General features: G+C 35.0%; 1 protein-coding gene across 2 annotated transcripts; it reads left to right on the top strand.

Annotated features, from left to right (window-relative positions):
* The first annotated feature begins 480 nt into the window (after positions 1–480).
* Positions 481–14,468, top strand: LOC120895532 (calexcitin-1). Of its 2 annotated transcripts, none has more exons than XM_040299003.1 (7): positions 481–696; positions 2,524–2,613; positions 6,030–6,082; positions 6,621–6,740; positions 9,129–9,205; positions 12,530–12,665; positions 13,811–14,468. In XM_040299003.1, exons 2-7 carry the CDS (start codon positions 2,553–2,555, stop codon positions 13,919–13,921), a joined length of 558 nt encoding a protein of 185 aa, XP_040154937.1. In that variant the 5' UTR covers positions 481–696; positions 2,524–2,552; the 3' UTR covers positions 13,922–14,468. The 2 variants fall into 2 exon arrangements, with proteins under 2 accessions (XP_040154937.1, XP_040154938.1); XM_040299004.1 differs by lacking the exon at positions 481–696 and adding an exon at positions 1,478–1,634.
* Positions 14,469–19,934: the final 5,466 nt, after the last annotated feature.

Raw genomic sequence — 19,934 nt, 5'->3', positions numbered from 1 at the left:
GCTCTTGCATGTGTGCAGCCTATTATTTGTTCGTGGAAAGCAATGTGTACACTAACGATCAAAAATAAACTATACTTAAAAATGCATATTATCAGATATATATATTGACATTGTGTAAGACATCATTAACTACAGAAATGTTATAAACATATATTTTGACTTTTTCAACAAATTTTACTTTGCATTCAAGAATGAGTAATTTTCTACAAGTGAAATTGGTTGATAGTTTAAAATTAAATACTGTTCAGAAATAGAATGCTGTTTAAAACATATTTACATGAATGATAACCTTAAGTTAAGCAGATTATATTAAAACAAATATGATTCTACTTTTATTTGTACTCTCCTACGTTGTATGCAGTGTGTTGCATTATGTTATCTGTTAGTGTCACAGCACGCTGTTTTTTTTTTATTGGCCGGGGTTGGCGTTCGTCCCAACTATAAAAGCGCCACTCCAATGCGACAGAGTACCGTATTTTACTTGTGCCTGGTTAACAGATCACATAACCTAAGTCTATAACCTCAAGCAAGCTCCTTAGTGCATCAGCGTAGTTCATCGAGAACACTACTCCGTTTTGGTGCTTTTAAAGCTGTACCGTTCTGTTTGTGTCCTTGTGTGTGTGTTCGGGTATTCTGAATTAGTTTAAATTGTTTTACGAATAATTAACAATTGAGCAAATATTAAATAAATATACGGTAGGTTTTATAAAGTTTTTTTTTTTTAATTATACAAAAGTGTTGTCTTTACTTCAGGTATTGCTCCAAAGAACAATCTGCTCTGGTGCATTTTAGGCAAAATGAATTATTATTTTCAAAGTAGCTATTTTTGAAGACCATAATTGTGAAATGAGTGAATGAAGCTAAAATTGAAAATAGAGAAAAACCGTTATGTTCTAAAATAGAGACAATTCTACATTTTGAGTGTTGTTATTACCAAAAGTCTATTTAGATATTAAGTTTAAGTGAAAATAGTTTTTTTATTATTATTTTATACAATATGACCTTAAATAAGTAACATAATCTCATGCATAAGATATACAAAAAGCAAATTTGATTTCTGAATTATGTTTAACGAATGAAAGTGTTAAAAACGTGATGTGATGAATTAATGAACAAGGGAATGTGCATGTTTGGTCAAATTTGTTTCTTCTTCAACCACTACATTACGTGAGCTTTTGAAAAATCTCTCAGAACTTATATTTGGATATATAAGTTAATCTACATTGTTTCTTTACAAATTACAAATCTTTTAAATTGATTAAAATTCTCTTTGTCATAAATCTTTGACTATGTAGAAGAAAAAGGGAGCATGGAAATAAAATTCAATAGCTATAAATCACCTTATGATATCATCTTTCAGTGGTGGTCGTTGTATCTTATAAATTTTTCGTAACTGTTACAGTTTTTTACTAATTTCCTAATTTGTTATTCCTTGATTTATCAGAGCTTATTCGTTAAAACTGTTTAAATCTTTTGCATTGATTTTCAATGTGTCGATTCCAAGAAATCGAAGAAATGATCAAATAATACACAGGAAACTGTGAATAAATCGTTGAACAAATCCAAACAACTAAAAAATTATGGGAAACCCCATATGGATTTCACCAGATGTGTAATAACTATAAGGCTTTCTGGTAAGTTATTTAATCCTCGTACAAGAATATCGTGTTCACATATCGATGAATCGATGAATGATCGAGCATAGCCATTCAATTAGGCACACGAAGTACCCATGCAGCCTTCGACAAACACTAGTGACTACAACTATTCAATTTCAGCATTTCAATACCTAATATTGGCCAGAAATGTGATCATTTTGTTAAGCAAAACAGACTATTTGACTAGCAGTGGGTCCCATTTATACATCAGACGCATTGTTTTACACTTTTGCACAGTTTTTCTACAATTTTAAAGATATGTGTTTGATTTTTACATCACAGCGGAATATTACTGAGTATTATCATATTTATATTATCAATGAAGTGAGGAAAGTAGTATTCCGATACGTGATAAAGGGAACTGCCCAGAGAGCCTTAAAATAAATAAAGTGTGAAAATATGTGGTGTTTGCGAATATTTAAATCTGGTTTCGATAAGTAATTACCTATTGAATCTACCAAATCTGTTCCTGAAACTTTTTTCAACTTAATAAAGTAAATTATTGTTTTACTATGTAGTCCAAATGAAAAACTTTTTATTTTATATTTTACAAAGTCAGGGCCACATCATATCCTCTCAAAGGCTGCATGCAGCCCCATGGACCGTAGTATATAGTTTAACACTGTTCTATATAATGCTAATTGTATTATCAGATATTACACAGTTAAAAATAGGAGCATGTGAAATGGATCGATATTTGATATACGGTGTATTTGGCTAGCTGCCAAATAGTGCTAATACCACTGTAGGATAGCTTTAATTTGTTTGAAAAAAAAAACCTTGGTATTTATACCCTTGGGTAAAGTAATTCTATGTATTTTTGATAATGTATTTAAAGTTAGACAATACTTACATTTAATTTCAGATCTGCTAGAAACTAAAAAATAATCAACAATGTCATCTATCTCAGATTTTCGCAAGAAGAAGCTATTGTACCTGTTCAACGTTTTCTTCGGTGAGTGTTCCGAAACTAATTTATGAAACACACATACAACAACGAACCCGCCACTCCTATAGGGGTTCACCACAGTTTTTATATTGGTATAAACATTCGACTTAAATGCCATAGGCATAACATTAATACAATTATACAATTATTAACAGCAGCGGGTTTAGGGTATCGATGGCTCCAAGTGGCAAGAACTGTTGTGGCTCTTATTTGATGTGTGTAGGAAGGGAGGAGGCGAGGGAAGAACGATGTGGCGTCCTGTTATCCAGACTCCTATTGGTCACAGCGCCTCCATCAATTCTCGTTCATTACCTATTACGAGAATGTTCCCACCACTTTACCCACTGTATTATATTCATGCTGATATACTTCAAGGTTAAAAATACTCGATTCAAGATTACTGTGATACCGTAGAACTTGAAGTTATCAAAAACACCTCCAAGCGCGTTTGCTTATCCGCTGAGATAATCTCTTTTAGCATTTCTGCGATCCTGTATTAGCGTCCTTCAAAAAAAGATTAGCTTAACTCTGAGCGGTTCTACATACACCAAGAAAGCAGCTGAGACAATAACTGACAGCATGCTTTGAAAGCGACTGACAGCATTTATGGTGAGAGAAATCTCCTCGGCATGCAAAGAACGATGGAGGTTAGAAAAATTTGAATTTTTATGGTGCAGTTTATGGTGAACGATCAATTGGAGTTAGTCTTTTTACAGTCTAATAAGTACAGAAATATTCATAAAAAGTTTTTTATGAAAGAAAGTTTTTTGACTTCATTTTAGCGATTAAAATCAATGTCAGAAAGTCTCATCTCGGTGCTTTTCGGAGCTTCTACCCAAATAACCAAAATTGCTAAAGTAGCCAATTTTGGCAAGCTAAAGATCGCTGCTTGAATTCGCCTTTTGCAGTAGATAAACATCATCAAAGTTCCAGGTGGTCCTTCTAAATAGCGCCTAAGCAGCTTCCGTATGCCAATGGCCGGGGATTATTTTTCTTTGTGTTTTATTTTCGAGCAAGGCGTTTTGATTTAAATAAACAATACACGTATTCCCCGATATACGCTATACTCAATATGTACGATTTTGCTATACGCTACTTTCTAAATTTGACAGTTCTTGGAGCAAATTGTAATAATTTGACACATCAAATGGAAAATGCAAAATAAACACCCTTTTTGTCGAATTTTAAAAACCATTTAAAAGGTACAAAATAGTAATCTTCAGTTGAAATCAGATTTAAACAACTAATTCATTGGTTAAAACCTACCATTTCAAGCAAAATTATATTAAAATTAGCTATAATTTTACCGAAAGCATTTAAAATCGACTTACGCTAATATTCCACATATGCTATTGTCTCCGGTCCGCATTAAAAGCGTATATCCGGGAACATCTGAAAAATTTGAGCTTTCTTTATGTGCATGTTTATTTGTGAACTATGGGGCCGTCCATAAATTACGTAACGCTGAAATTGGGATTTTTCGACCCCCTCCCCCCCTATCGTAACAAAACGTAACGTTGGAGGAGACCCCCCTTCCAAAATTACGTAACGCATGATCCAACACCCCCCCCCCTTAATTTGGTTTTGCATCAATTTGCACGTTACGAATTCCCTTTCTTGATCATCCGGGTGGTCCGGATGATCGAGGCAGCCGAATTATCCAACTAATCCTGATTTACAGCACCGCACGACTGTTGTTTACCAACAATAATATACAGGTCGATGCGTTTAGCGTAGAATGACATGTAACTGTTTGAATTTTGTTGACGGTAAGATTGAAAGCTACAGTCTTTACCTGAGACACACGGCTCTTAAACCTTTATTACACGGTGGATTTTTTCATGGCAATTTTCTGTCAAACCTCTGTTTTGGTATTTTATAAATGTCAAGTTCGTATTCCCTATCAAAAGATATAAAAAAATAAAAGTGCAAAACTTACCCAGGTGGGCGATCATTTGTCAGTGACCAGTGATAGGATTGTATTACGTTACATAACAGAATGTGAACCTCCCCTATCCCCTATGTAACAAACCGTAACGCTACAGGGAACCCCCTCCCCCCCTTTGAGCGTTACGTAATTTATGGACGGCCCCTATAAATGTTCATAACGTTCACAGAAATTTAAATTATTTACCGGTAAATCAAAATAACTTCACTTAATATTGCTACTTCAATAACAACTAATAACTGGAGCACAAACCACGAGACGGCGTCTGTCTTTGACATTTTTACACAAAAGACCACCAATTTCAGCACATCTTCTTAACAAGCCTTCAAGTTCCATCGTGCTAATCAGCCGTAAAATTCCAAAGAGAATTGAGTGCTAGTTAAAAAGCTCCATAGCTCTATCTCTTAATCACCCACAAAAAACGACACAAGCTCTCTACCTAAACGGAATATAAAAAGACTTCGTTTAGCAGACGGCAAACGACTCATACATTCTAAAAATAGCAAAAAGCTGATGGCGCCATCTGTTGGTTGGATCCAACCAGTGGAGCTTCCTCGCTTGGAGGAGAGCTTTCTCATTTCCTCTGTACTGTTGTATCGTTTCGCATTGATGTTATGCATCTCTAGAACTAGAACGGCGATATGATTGTTTAAGTACTAAACTCTAATGTAAACCACCGGCACTGAAGCTAGTAAGATTTGAATAATGGTCGTTGGTGTTGATACCGATGTATCTGACTACACGAACATTTATATATATGTAAAAAAATATTCGACCGCATGTCTTGGTCGTGGAACCGTGTGTTCGAGAAATGTGCCGCAGATTCAGCATTGCATTCGATGAATTCAGGTATCATCAACGTTTTCAAGCATCATACCGCAGTCTTGACATTGGCTAAGACAGATTCGGGAAGGGGTTCTGCGGTCTTGAGATAAAGTGTGAAACCTTGTAATGTTGGACAATGTAATAATTATATTCCAAAAGCCGTACACAATCTAGATATTCAAGATCGGGTAGTTTTGTAATCTTTGAAAATGTGTGTGCATAACGGTTATTAGCCCAGAAATTAAAAAAATAACACATAAATTTCTTGTCAATGACAACTTTTAACTGTCGAAATCGAAATCGTCGTATATGCGAATCGTCGTAACTCTAGGGGGTCGTAACTCAGGGCACGCCTCTGTATTAAAAATGGTGCTTGGGAATGTTTTAAGAAACTTAACGCTACTCCAATGTGACGCAGAGGGCTGAGCCTTACTTTTACCCTTTTACCTAATTTACCTAATTACCTAATGGCTAAAGTTTCTGCTTGGAAGCTTAAACTAGCAATGGACCTAGCAATTGCTCATATTAGTGAAAAACTTATGACGGTTTCGTTCACGCTCAATCAATCAACAAACCAATTAATTATAAAATAAGTAAATCATTTGCGTCGTTTCAATAAACCATAATTTAACAATAACACTTCTTACAGATGTCAACCAGAGTGGGGAAATTGATCGGAAGGATTTTGAATTAGCTATTGAGGTAAGGGCTTAAGCATAATACTATTGTGGTACAGTTTTTCCCCGAGTAACTTGAATAATACGTCCCGGAGACATTTGCATTCGCACTCGGATTATCGCGTAAGTCGAATATCATGTTTTGCAGCCAAAATACTCTTGTTTAATAATGGCTTTTGATTAAAATTAGTGCTTTTATGCACATTATTACTTATTTAATTCGATTCGTGTAGAAAATTCGGTTATTTCTGTCTTTTTTGTTTTTTTTTGAAGTTTTTGTACAAATAGTAATTTATTTTTCATTGCAGTAGGAAAAAATTGTACTGATTTGACACATAAACTGCCAAAAATAGAAATTTTCGTTACTCAATTTCGCGTAACTCGGGGAAAGACTGTATATAATTTGGAAATTTATGTTACATTGCGTAAAATTTCATAAAACAAATGTTATTGTGTGGTGTGCGTACGATATTGCTGCGTGCTATTATGTGAATACACAGCTTTTGGATACCGATGTTTTTTTTTTCTCATAATCTTTTTTATCACCACATTCACATTTTTAGAAAATCTGTACATTGCGTGGTTGGCCTGCAGGTAATCCAAAGAACATAGAAACGCACGACTGTATGTTCAAGATCTGGGAAGGCTTACGCTCCAAGGCAGATAAGGACAACGATGGGCAGGTAAATACTACTTCATACTATTATACTACGAATTCCTCAAGAGATGAATATAGACTTTTGCCCAAGGGGGGCAATTTTTCAATCAAAATTTTGCTAAATATCTTGGGTTGCCACTTTCTACCCCCGCTATTGAACTTGGGAGGGAAATCCTACATGCCCCAACATGGAGGAAAAGCTGCAAAGAGGTTGAAAACCACTGCGTTAGAACAATACAACAGTACTCAGGAAACGTGAAAGCTTTCAAAGCGAGGAAAGCTCCACTGACTGGCAATTCCGCCAATAGATGGCGCGGAACCACGTCGATGCGTTACCTGGCACTCAGGCTTTTGTTTCGTCAGGATTTGACATCCTATGTGCACATTATTAAAAACTTTAAAATATATTATTATTAAGATGTTTAAATATGTTAAGTATAAGTATATATATTATTTTGCTATTCCAGGTATCATTTTGGTCATGTTTAATCTCAAATACATTAGGTGCGAAGGCGTTATAATTGGGGCGCTGAATTAGGTTAAAAAAATATATTTGTACATTGATTCTGATTTCAATATCCTCGTTTTAACAATAACAATAGGAGGGCAAAAAAACATTGTTTAAATTATTCTATGATTTTTTATGATTAAAGCAGTTTTTTTATTCAGAAAGAACGGCTTCGGCCATAATGCTTAATTAAGTTGTTACAATAGTAGGTCTTAAAAATGTTACAACTCTGGTTGATGTTGGTTATATTAAGATAGTTAAAATATTTGAACTTTTTATGATACTCCTGAATCATCAATGAAATGTTATCTTCCGAATCCGATGTAAAAAATTCGGATTAAATCGCATCCGAAGAAGCAATGCCACGGGCCTTAGTTTTATACGTTACATTAAACGCTACAAGCCTTTAAACATACTCATGCAGCATTTTTGTATTATGTAGTCATGTTTTGTTATCTATCTATAATGTATTATCATGATTTTCATTTTCAAACTGATTTAACTTTGTATTGAAAAATGGTTGCTGTTTAATTTTCCGCGTATCTTTTTCAAAAATTCCAAGTATATATACATATATTTGTATAGTTGTATATATATATATAATATACATATATACTACATTTTGTATGGGAGTGATAGCTTGTAATTTTAATCTTTAATAAGTTTTGATTAAAGTTCTTTTGAGAAGAAGAAGAAGCATTCAAAGCTGCACTATATTAATTGAAATAGTAATTATGCACCTTATGGATGATTCTGATTATTTTGCTTGAATATGAATAGAAAAGCAGAAATTTTCAATACAACAAAATTTCTTGAAGTTTTAATTTGAAAAAGAATAATTTCTAATACAAAATGTATGGAACACCCGGATATGCCGATCATAGAGATGAAGGTGTAAATTTGATCATTGAGACAACGGTTAAAGCTTTAAATTGGGGTAACATTTCCAATAAGTAGTAAACAAACACACATATACACATATAACACATATAATGAAACGTCAATCGATCTTGCTACCAAGGAAACTTGCTTCTGAGGAATTGCGAGCGAGATTGCAGGCGGGCCAGGTATGACAACTGAACTGTTCTACTATTATCGAGCTAACCGCGGCTGAGGAAATCTTGCTTCTTGCATTTCCGGCCTTATACGGTTGTCACACAAGGCGTAAACTCAATAAGTTTACGCTTGATTTGTATGGGAGAGCGTAAACTTCCTGTCAAATGATTATAGGGATGTATGGCTGAAATCCAGTTTACGCATCGTGTGACGTCCCTATTACTTATACCCAATTATCCTATGTAACAAAGCAAAACTGATTTTTTTAGTTTAGATTTACCAAAAGGTAATAACTGTTTTTTCTGAGTCAGCTAATAAATTATATTTCTTTCGATCCGATTGCTATTCCAATTGCGATAGAAATTTCAATCGAATCGCAATTCTAATCCCAAACCCTATCTTAATCTCAATCGTAATCGCAAACGCAATCGCAATTGCAATCGGAATGGAATCTTCAAGAGACTCAAATCATAAAAACGGGATCCGATCAGATCAATTTTTCCAGATATTGAATTTTTGAATCTTCCGAATCTCCAATATCCCAACACTACTTACGATACTATTGCGTGCCCACTAAAGAAGTCGCACTCGATAGTTGGGTTGTTTGGCTGATGGTGAAAGTGATGAAATACATCGCAATGGCTTTACTAAATAGCTTCATGGCTATAATACCGGTGGTTAAGGCCTTCAAAGCTATAGGAGACAATCCCAATACTGAGGTGTCAACTAGTGAGCAACCCGACTAAAAAACCCAACTAGTGATGTTATACTGCAGTACAAATGTACATACAATTTGGCTTGGATATTATTCTACAATCATAACGTTTTTACAATGTTGTTTTATTTCAGGTTTCTGTTGATGAATGGTGCAACATGTGGGATGCTTACGCCAAAGATCCTAGTACAGTCATGGATTGGCAGATAAGGTGAATATCAGAAATGGCGTTTTCTACAGCCATGTCATTAATTTTTTTACAATGCACTAAAATAAGCTGCAGTTATTACAGTAATATCCTCGATTATTCATATATGACCTCATCATCAACTTGATGATTTTTGTTAGAAATTTTGTTTGCACTTGAACGGACACTCTGGTTGGAGAAATATTTAGAACAAATTCTACGCGTTACCAGTGTTTATGCTAACAATACACCGGTGTCCGCAATGTGTAAAAATGTTTAGCGAGTTTTATGAACATAATCACATCATTGTTTAGAGTTGTGGCTGTGCTTCACCTGATGCAATTTTATCGGACGCTGCTGTCAAACGCTATTTCGGTTCATATTGCGATTATTTTAATTAATTTTAATAGTTTAACACAGGTACATTATTGAAAAAAAAGTTCGATGTTGTTCCTACATGACCTGCATAATTACATTGATAGATAAAATCGGATGTGACGATCCGATGGAATCAAAACATTTTAATTCCGTCGTACGACGAAATAGCACGTCCGACGTTTTCTGTCAAATCTTTTATAAAATATTAACAGGCCTTTCGATCAAAGCGCATCTGATGAGGCACTGCCACCACTTTTAGAAATAAAGTACAGTCTGTTCCCGAGTAATGCGATTCTCAACTTGCGTGGATATGGAAATACTCTATTATCTTCAAACCCCCAAATCAATTGTTTGGGGGGTTTACGATTCCAGCCTGCTTTATTACATGAAGTTTGACAGTTGACGGCTGAAATCATTTCAAAACTCCATACAAAACTAGACGTAAAGGTCCATCACATTGACTATTGAATTTTAAATAGTATTCACATAAAACATTTTTACTGAAGTTCAATAAAATTTATCTGCTTTTTTAAGCTAAAAATTCAGTGGCACTTGCAGTAAAAAAAGTGTACTGAATCATTCAGTAATGTTCGGTGCACATCAAAATGACAGCTCGATTACTGAAATCACAGTAAAGCCATTCTCATTTTGAGTAGTTGGTAGCGAAAAAAAAGTGTCGAAAAATTTCATTTAAATTTAGTTTTTTATTGATACGCAGAGATTGCCACTCGCTCAGTTCATATTCATCCATGTTTTATTTTATTTGTTACTGTTTGTATACTGTATGTTGTTGCAACAAGTTTTAATGTTTCAGTAAGTGCTAGGCACCACGAAGTTTCAGTAAGCACAATTGTAGCAAAGATTTTAAACACCAGCACGACCGCCAATTCGTTCAAATTAATCCCGCAAGCCGTAATCTCACCTGAATTTTGATCGGCGTGGCTCTAAGCGCCTACCATATCATCTTTTTCCTCATCATGTGCGTTGTTTGGTTTTGATGTTCTGATTGACAGGTAGATTTGATAATTGCAATTGAAGGTAGAATTAATTGCAATTAATTGCTGCTTTTTCAGTAAATTGTTTTACAGTGAGTTATATTCAATGAAACGACTTCTTTTGACTTTGATTTTACTGATTTTCAGTAAACTTTGTATTATTTAAATGCAATTGTGTTATTGAAAATCAGAAAAAAACAAGACATATATGCTGAAAACCAGTACAATATTATATTACTGAACCGTTTCATAAAATTCTGTTCCATAATCCTGAAATTATTTTTGTAATGTAATAGAGCCATAAAGCCATCCTCAGATTTTCAGCCTAGATTATTTTAGCTTAAAAAAGTATTTTATTTTTGCCTGACGCAAGTGCGATAAGGTTAGTTCATGAAAAAAAAAAAAAAATATTGCCGAAGCATGCATGTTTGGTCAAGTAAGTTTACAAACTAGATGAGTCGATACATTTAAATTTATTGAAAGTACTTTAACCCATTTTAATCAAAAACGAAAACGAAATGATTTTAAAATGCATCTTTGTTTGTACACAAATGCGAAAATCCAGGAAATGATCTTTGATAGTTTATCTGTCAAATTAGTTGCAGTAAATTGCTTATCTACTAAAAATTTTGTATCATCTCAAAGCAAGAAATATCCTAATTTTCTGCATGATTCGTATTGAATCAACTGTCTTAAATTTAAACAAATACAGTCAGAATTCAATTGTTGAACCAAGATCTATTAAGGAGAATAGGTCGATACAAAGCCCGTTGCTAGGTTGCTATTTTCAGCTCACTTTTGATAGTTTCATGAAAAAGTGTTTACAAACAAACGGATAAAAGTTAACGCGGAAAAGTGGATAAATTTACTATTAGGAATATCATTTTGGTTAAATTTCTTCGGTCAACCACTTCTGGAGAATATAGGAGAAATAATTGCAGTCTGTTCTGTATTCATAAACATTGATAATCTTTTTCACTGTTTGCCATTCCGTGACGACAAAGCACTACTGTTTGCATCGGTTCTGCATTGGTTGGAAGAACGAAAAGTTTAACAGGCATAAAACAGCACAGTACATGTTTCAACTGGGTAAAAGAAGTCCTATTTATTTTCAATTAAACACTGAAAGTAAAATGAAACATCCAATCGGCACACACTGGTACAATATGCATACCGTCCTTTGCTTATAACCCGGGGACGAATGATAGATGAGATTGAATCAGCCATGTAATATTCTAATTGCATTCTAATTATTATAATATTCTAAAAGGAAATGAGTGCACAATGCTGAACAAAACTCACGTTCACTCCATAGCAACGTCCATCGCTAAACATAAACAAAGTTCACTTTAACTGTCAAAATGTTCCCATGGCTTTCTGTCAATTTACTCTATAAGCTTCGACCTGTTCTCTTTCAAAGACTTTGAGTTGAACGCTTTTTAGTTGGCATTCTTTTTAATTGAACGCACGATAGTTGGCTGCGTTTGTATGGAAAACCGGTTTTTGCAAAATTTACAAAAATCACATGGCTTGCCGAGAAAAATTTCAGTTTTTTTTTGTATGGAAAAACGTGCCAACTAAAAAGCACATATTCAATAGTTGGCAGGGAATCGAAGTTCAACCAGTGAGTTTGGACTATATACATAATTATATTAGATGCATTTCGTTATAAAAAAAAATGATATTCTATATACGGGGATATTCGAGCTACGTGAATGCCACGGGAGCGCATAAACCACGTATCTCGGGAGCAGACTGTATTATTCTCATGGACATTAAGGCTAAATTAGGCAACATGTAATGCATAAAATACCGATATTAAACTACGTTAAGATGAGGATAATGAATGTTCAACTGGACGTTATGTCCAATGAATGAATGAATGAATGGATGAATGAATGAATAATAATAATTAGTATATTTGATTTCCATCGAATATTTGTTTAATTTAACATCTTTATAAAAAAAATTACAGATACATGAACTTTATGTTCGACCTGGAAGATGCCTCACACGATGGCACTATCGATGGCGATGAATTCTCTATAGTATGCTCAAGCTACGGCGTAGACAAAAACGAGTGCCAAGAGGCGTTTAAAAAGATGTCAAAGGTTTGTCAATCATTCGGATCAACTGAATTGTTCATAGTTCATTGCAATTTAAACTAAAATAGGTTTTCTGCATTATCCAACAATGAAGTTCTAAGCAAGAATATTTAAAGTCTGCTTGGTCATGGTAACAAATTACAAATTAATGATTAATCTTCCGTAATATACGTAACATGGAAGATTCAATTAGATATACATTTTTTCATTATAGATATATTAAACATTCAATAGAGTCAAAACAAAACACATGCGATATCTAATTCCACCTTTTACTCGTCAAAATTGTTAATATGGTCATTCTTATTAGTGATGGAAAAATTGAAGTTTTGGTCGGGATCAAGGCCAATTCTGGAGCCGATTCCGATATTTTGATTCCGAATCCGATTCCAATTCTAGAATCGGAATCGGAAACAGATATTTCTGGGCAACTGTTTTCCTCCTCCAATGTTAGGGGCTAACTACATTATGTTCCCAAGTTACGCGGTTCTCGACTTAAGCGGATTAGGAGATACAGGCGGTCCCCGAGATACACGGTTAATGGGGACCTAAAAGGCCGCAAAATACCGCGTATCTCGAATATCCGCGTAAGTCGAATCTCGTGATTTCCAGCTAAAATATCACTAATTTTCGTGAAATTTTGCAAGTAGGGGGTGTTTGGAGCCACCAAATTAATTATTTCATATGTTTCTACTGAATTGAACAGTTTAAACCTTTTTAAATGGTATTTTACATTCGATCAATACGGAAATTATTTTGTATTTCACAATGGATGTTTCAAATCAGTGCAATTAGCTGAAAGAACTGTCAAATTTGGAAAACCGCGTATCTCCGAATCCTATAAGAGTATAAGAGGTACCGTGTATCTCGGGGACCGCCTGTAGTCTGAAGCTCTCACGTTGGTTTGCAAAATTTTAACAAACAAAGATTCACAAGATTGGTAAACTTCAATAATAGCGAAAATGAAAAAAAAATAATTTGTTGGGAATATTAGCGGTTAGTCATTTATTTGTGCTGCGGTAATGATCTAGTGTTGTTGTAGGGAACATTGCAAGTAGTATGAATTTGGCTACAGACGTAACTTTTCTTCTGGCATTTTTTTTTGTGTTGCAAACAAATACATTTTTCTTTTTTTCTTTTTGTAAATTTAGGGCGCTTTGGAGGTAAACCGCGAGCAGTTTGGTGAATTATGGCATGAGTATTTTTCTTCAGACGATACAACTTCTCCTGGCAACTTCATTTTTGGCAAAACATCCTTCTAACGGAGTTTCAGTGTTTAAATATTTGAATAACTGAAGGCTTTTGGGATAACCGATTCGACGATAATTGACTCACGCGCAAGGGTATCATAATAAACGACTTTGGCAATGATGACGTTAGCGACAACGCATTAATAATGTGTAGCTAAACGTCAACAACCGAACCAAATGTGTCAATCAGGCAGCGGTAATCGCTGATGCGGGCGTGCGTGCGTTTTCTGAAAATGTATGGAATTTGACACCCGCAGCGGGTGACAGTTTGCAACCGCATGCGTCAGAATCAAACTGTTGTTACGTGTGTAACAGTATAACGTAATAACACAAACAAATTTGATTTTTCCGCACGCACGCCCGCACGCCCGCAGTAGCGATTACCACTGCCTCAATAGCAGCATGGAAAACGATGTAATAAAAAATCGATAACAAAATATTGAATGTTCTTTAAATTTATGGAATTGCTAATGTTGCTAATGACTGTTGCTAATATGGATTACTAAAGCTAGACTAAATAAAATATATTTATCTGCGGCGATGACTTTCGTCTATCTGATTTCTGTCGTTTTTTGCGTTAATATAAGTTCATGAGTAACCCGCTGAATTTGAGATATGGCAGTTGGTCAACGAACTAATTAATTAATTAATCACGACAAACGAGCTTTATTATTGCAAAGAGATAGTTTTATATGATACACATAAGCCAAACAAGTATGCATTCAACACATGCTCTATACGCCCTTGAAAACCTAGCAGAACAATTAAATTTAACATCTCCAACGCGAATAATTTCAGGTTATTTATATCGTTGTCTTTAGAGTTTATTTTACAAACACCATTTAGTTCAATTAATGAAACCAACTTCTTCTTATTTTTATTTGACACAAAAATCGTTGTCGGTAAGACCTGTCTATACCACTAGTGGGCCAGGACTTCAGTGACTTCCCAAGTGCCACAAATCCACTTAACGACTACCAAACGGGTTCTAAACCCTCAAGCTCTCAACCTAAACGGAATATAAAAAGACTTCGTTTAGCAGACGGTGAACGACTTATGCATTCTAAAACTAGCAAAAAGCTGATGGCGCCATCTGTTAAGGAGATTCCCAACCAGTGGAGAGCTTTCCTCGCTTTGATAGCTTTCTCCTTCCCTCTGTACTGTTATAAAGTTTCGCTTTCAAGTTATGCATCGCTAGAACTATAACGGCGATCCGATTGTTTAAATACTAAATTCTATTTTAAAGCATTTGTACTAAAGCAATTAAAATTTGAATAATGGTCGTTGGTGTTGATACCCATATATCTAACCACACGAACATTCATATAGATTTTTGCTCGGAATGTTAGAAGGCTATATAGGTCAAAGTTAGATGAAGCTTTTCGAAACAAATTGCAAGAAAAGGAGGAAAGTATTATAAAACGTCATCTATTGAGCAAAAACCAGTGAAGCTATTGAGCCTTCATTTTTTTTTCAATGGATATTTGATTTTCCAGTCGTTTAAGCTTAATCTGTGGTGCTTGGGTTGTTAACAACTTTCTAGTACTGAATTTCCTGCTAAAAGTTATCAAGTCATACTAATTAACGATTGTACCTCGATACCGGCATGAAACAAACAATTGGTAGCCATTGAACTAGTGACAGTGGAGTTTTTATTTTTTTTATTTTTGTTATGAGAAGACGGCTCACGAAAGTGAACTCTGCTGAAATGTCGAGCAAAGAGGATTATTGAGAGCGAGTATTTTTTTCCTCAGGCTCCTAATACTTTTGGCTCTAGATACTTACTTCGCATATCGATTATTTAGCCTATATATGCATTCCGTATTCTTTATTAACAATGTTTAACAGTTTGATATATATATATATATATATATATATATATATATATATATATATATATATATATATATATATATATATATATATATATATATATATATATATATATATATATAAGTTCTATAGGAACATGTTGAATGCTACAATTCATATAAACTTTATAATATCGATTGCTATAATTTTTCGAAAAACTGAGTAGTTGTTATTTCCAGCATACAATAATTGATATGTGTCACAATGATATTGTGAAGTACTTCTGAGATTTCAAAAGTTGCACGATATTTCGTATTGTTACTTAAATATCAATATTGTAGTACATGTATATCCGTTAGAACTAGGTCTACGGACATGTTGCGGAAGCATTTGTTTAATAACAACATGTTCAGATTTTTTTTTGCAATTTGCAATTTTTCCAAATAAATTCTTATGATTTTTTAATTTAATTTCTATGAATTGAACGCATTTTTGAAAATTGCTTTTTAAACCCTGAGAAAAGTGACACGCGGGTTCTCCAATGGATAGCTGCCAGAAGGGCTATTCCACCACCTGGTCTCTTATAACATCCTTGATGTATACGGTCTGTTCCCGAGCTACGTGGATTCGGAGATACGCGGTTTTCTAAATTTGAATTCTATAAAGCCGTAAATTTCTAAATTTCCTGCATGAGTCGTATTAAATAAATAGTAAAGTGTATAAAAGTATTAAATTTAATCAAAGGTATAAAGTTTTCGAATGTATTTGGCTGAGAAACGTGATCTTTTACTTTCGCGGATATTCGGGTTACGTGGATGCCCCAGGAACGCATAAATTGCTTATCTCGGGAGCAGACTGTATATAGTTCAAAATGACTAAAAGAATCGTATCGAATTGTTCCTTCTTACGATTGGAGAATGTGTCCTATAATGCTATTGGAACAAATAAACATTAAACAAATCAATTAGTTTATCTAGCAACAACTACAAAAACAGTAACATTGGATATTTCTTCACAATGATCTGGCAAGATTATAATAAAACCAGTTCTTGTGCCAGAAATTTCTGAGGGAGAAAACGGAGAAAAACGTTCCAATTTTGAAAAACATTCAAACAATTTTTAACAGAATGTATACAATCGTAAATACATCATACGCTTCTTTGAGCGTTGATTTGTTATAATGTTCCGTTACGATGAAATATAGATCTTTCAGTAGATAAACCTGAGGGCAATATGTTGATAATGATGAATGAATATTCAAACTTGATCTAAGAAGAATATTAATAGATTTAAACTGGAACAAACAGTGTATGCGCCAAGCAAAGATGTTAACAGCAGTCAAGATGGTAACTAAATTATATACCCATTAAAATCAAATTAATCTTAAGAATGTACAGAAATGTTGTGTCTTTATTTACGAAGTGGATTTAATCTTTAAAAGATAATTATTAAAACATAAAATTGTCAATATTCACCGAGGATGGCATGCTATCCAAATATTCTTGAATTAAACTTCATTTTATATTGGAAAAAATTGATGTAATGAATTGAATTAAACTGTAATTGATTGAATTAAACTTCACAATTCAATTTGATGTAATACAGAAATATAATAGATATATATATATATATATATATATATATATATATATATATATATATATATATATATATATATATATATATATATATATATTTTTTTAAAGGATCAATTTATGCACTCACCATAGTGATCCGTACAATTAGAGGTTTTAGTTGTTAATGTTACTCTTTAAACCGATGTTTAACTGGAGCATAAAAATCTATTCACTTGTTACAATTCTCACAGTATCTGGTTAACTAAAATGATACCAATTTTAAACCTTGATTCGATGTACGAACGTCGTCTGGCAGATGTGATTCGACGTGAAAATAGGCTATAGCGGATCGAACTATGTCGAAATCATAGTAATTTGTAACAACAAGCAAGACGAGACGATGACCAAGAATCAAACAATACAAACAAACAATACTCCAATTAGCAAAGGCTAAAATTCACTGCTGTATACATTTTGAAATTCTACATCATGACTGTCAATTAAACATATCTTGTTCACATTTCAAATGTGAGCTGTTGGAAATCATCTTCAAAACATTGAGATATCAAATATTAACACCAATTTCATGTCAATTGAAAAAAGATACAAAGCGTTTGATCAATGATATATTATATTCCGATAGTAAAATTAATAAGAAAAATTAATTTCCGAAAGTTTTTATTCAAGTGTTCAAGTGTTTAAGTATGTTAGATATTTTCTTCATGGTTGAAAAAAGGAAAAAAATGACATAAAAATTTTAACCATGCATGAACATAAAATAATGAAAATAAAAGGAACATTAATGATGTTACCAGAATTGTTCACAAGGCAAAATTAAAGTCTAGTAAATTGAGTTAAAATTTCATTGATAAATATATTTTTCTACGCATTTTTTACATACATACAAAACAAAACATGTCCGAAAAGTCCAGACGAATAAGTTTATCTAAATCAAATAAAGATATGTTCCTGGCTAGAAATTAGTAAGGAGTATCATCATCCTTCGTTAGGTATGTGGCGTACCTCGGACGCAAGCTGCACCACACCACAGGTGTGTAGTTGCGCTAACACACCACACTTGCGTTACACAGCATGCAAGCAATCGGCTTAAACCGGTAATCGTACCGAACCGGATAACTGAGCTGAACCATACCTGAGTAAAAATTAATCCGCTCATCCATACATCCGAAGTATGTAGTAGTTGACACGCATAACCCTATACCTGGTAACCCCGAACGCGAAAAAAGAAGAAGTTTAGTTTCGATCGCAAAAATTACAATCGTGTAATTTATTGCCGCGAGTGTTCGACCGCGCACTCCACCTCCGCAAAGTGCTATTGATTTTATCGAAAATATTCCGCGCGTCGCGTTAACAAATTCAGTGTTTCACTATATGATAATCGCGAGAGAAGGACAATGATCGACCCCGCACCAGCACCGGTGATGGTTGCCCCAGCGATGGCAGCCCAGCATTCGCCTGCATAGCTACAGCCAGCGCCTATTATTCGACAACCGGAACTAGAAGAGGCAGAGATCGCGAGCTCATACGCCAAAATACGCTTTCCTGAATTCGACTCCGAAGATGTGGAAACAAGATTCGTTTGCTTAGAAGCGGTATTTTATGTTAACAACGTTTCTTCCGATAAGCACAAGTTTAACGCAGTGATCGTTGCTCTCGGTACTCGCGCCAAATTCTTTCAAGCCGCCATTCCAAAATGCAACAAGTCGACCTTGGCCGATAGATACAATACCATAAAAAAATCGATCATCGATTTTTTTCTGCCGTCGGAAAATCAATGCCTTACAAGTTTACTCTCGGACTTTTCGCTAGGCGACCGGAAACCGAGTAAACTTGTGCTTACCGAGATGCGCAAAATGGGAGGAGAAGGATATTCCGATAGCATCCTATCGAACATTTGGTTACGCGTCTTGCCAACCACCGTTCGTTCTATTATCGCTTCAATGCCATCCGCATTGCTCTGTAATGGGATGGGATCCGAAGCCCTCCGAGGGATAACACAGGCTCTCCCATCCAACTCCTATTCCGACACGTCCTCGTCGTGCAGAATGGTAATATGTGCCTCCATATATCCTAGCTTGGGTACACGAGCTAGATCCAACTCCTTGGGCGGATGGTGGCATATGGCGAACCAGGAGGGGGGTAGGTATCCCGGAAAACTGGGTGCCTGAACGTCGGGGGGGCAACCCGACGCTAAATAAAACGTACGCACTCTTAGCAAAGCCGGAGCCTTGAAACAACTTGATGACGCCCTAGCCACACTGAGCATGGACCTCGTAGCTTTACAAGAGATTCGGTGGCTAGGGAACGGTGTGCACAACAGGCGTGGTAAGCATTGTTTATTACAGCATCCTTGCGCGCACATTTACTACGACATTTACTACAGCTGCCACGACCGCCACCACGTGCTCGGAACGGGTTTCGCCGTAGGTCCCCGGCTGAAATCCGTAATCATAGATATCAAGGCTATAAACGATAGGCTATGCCCCCTGCGCATGCGAGGCAAATTCTTTAATATAAGCCTCATAAACGTTCACGCCCCTACCGAAGATAAAGAGGTAGAGGAGAAGGACCTTTTTTACGGCCGCCTCGCTAGAACTATAGATGCGTGTCCCAGC

The sequence above is a fragment of the Anopheles arabiensis genome, chromosome 2 (assembly GCF_016920715.1).
Source record: "Anopheles arabiensis isolate DONGOLA chromosome 2, AaraD3, whole genome shotgun sequence".
NCBI classification, from domain to species: domain Eukaryota; kingdom Metazoa; phylum Arthropoda; class Insecta; order Diptera; family Culicidae; genus Anopheles; species Anopheles arabiensis.
The sequence above is the reverse complement of the archived record's forward strand: the minus strand, read 5'-3'. Positions and strand labels throughout refer to the sequence as shown.

Bases quoted from the DNA above. Each gene is read 5' to 3' on its own strand.
- LOC120895532 (XM_040299003.1), top strand. From the start codon at position 2,553: ATGTCATCTATCTCAGATTTTCGCAAGAAGAAGCTATTGTACCTGTTC. The intron at 6,083-6,620 runs GTAAGGGCTTAA...TCACATTTTTAG, and splicing joins ATTTTGAATTAGCTATTGAG to AAAATCTGTACATTGCGTGG. The intron at 12,666-13,810 runs GTTTGTCAATCA...TTGTAAATTTAG, and splicing joins CGTTTAAAAAGATGTCAAAG to GGCGCTTTGGAGGTAAACCG.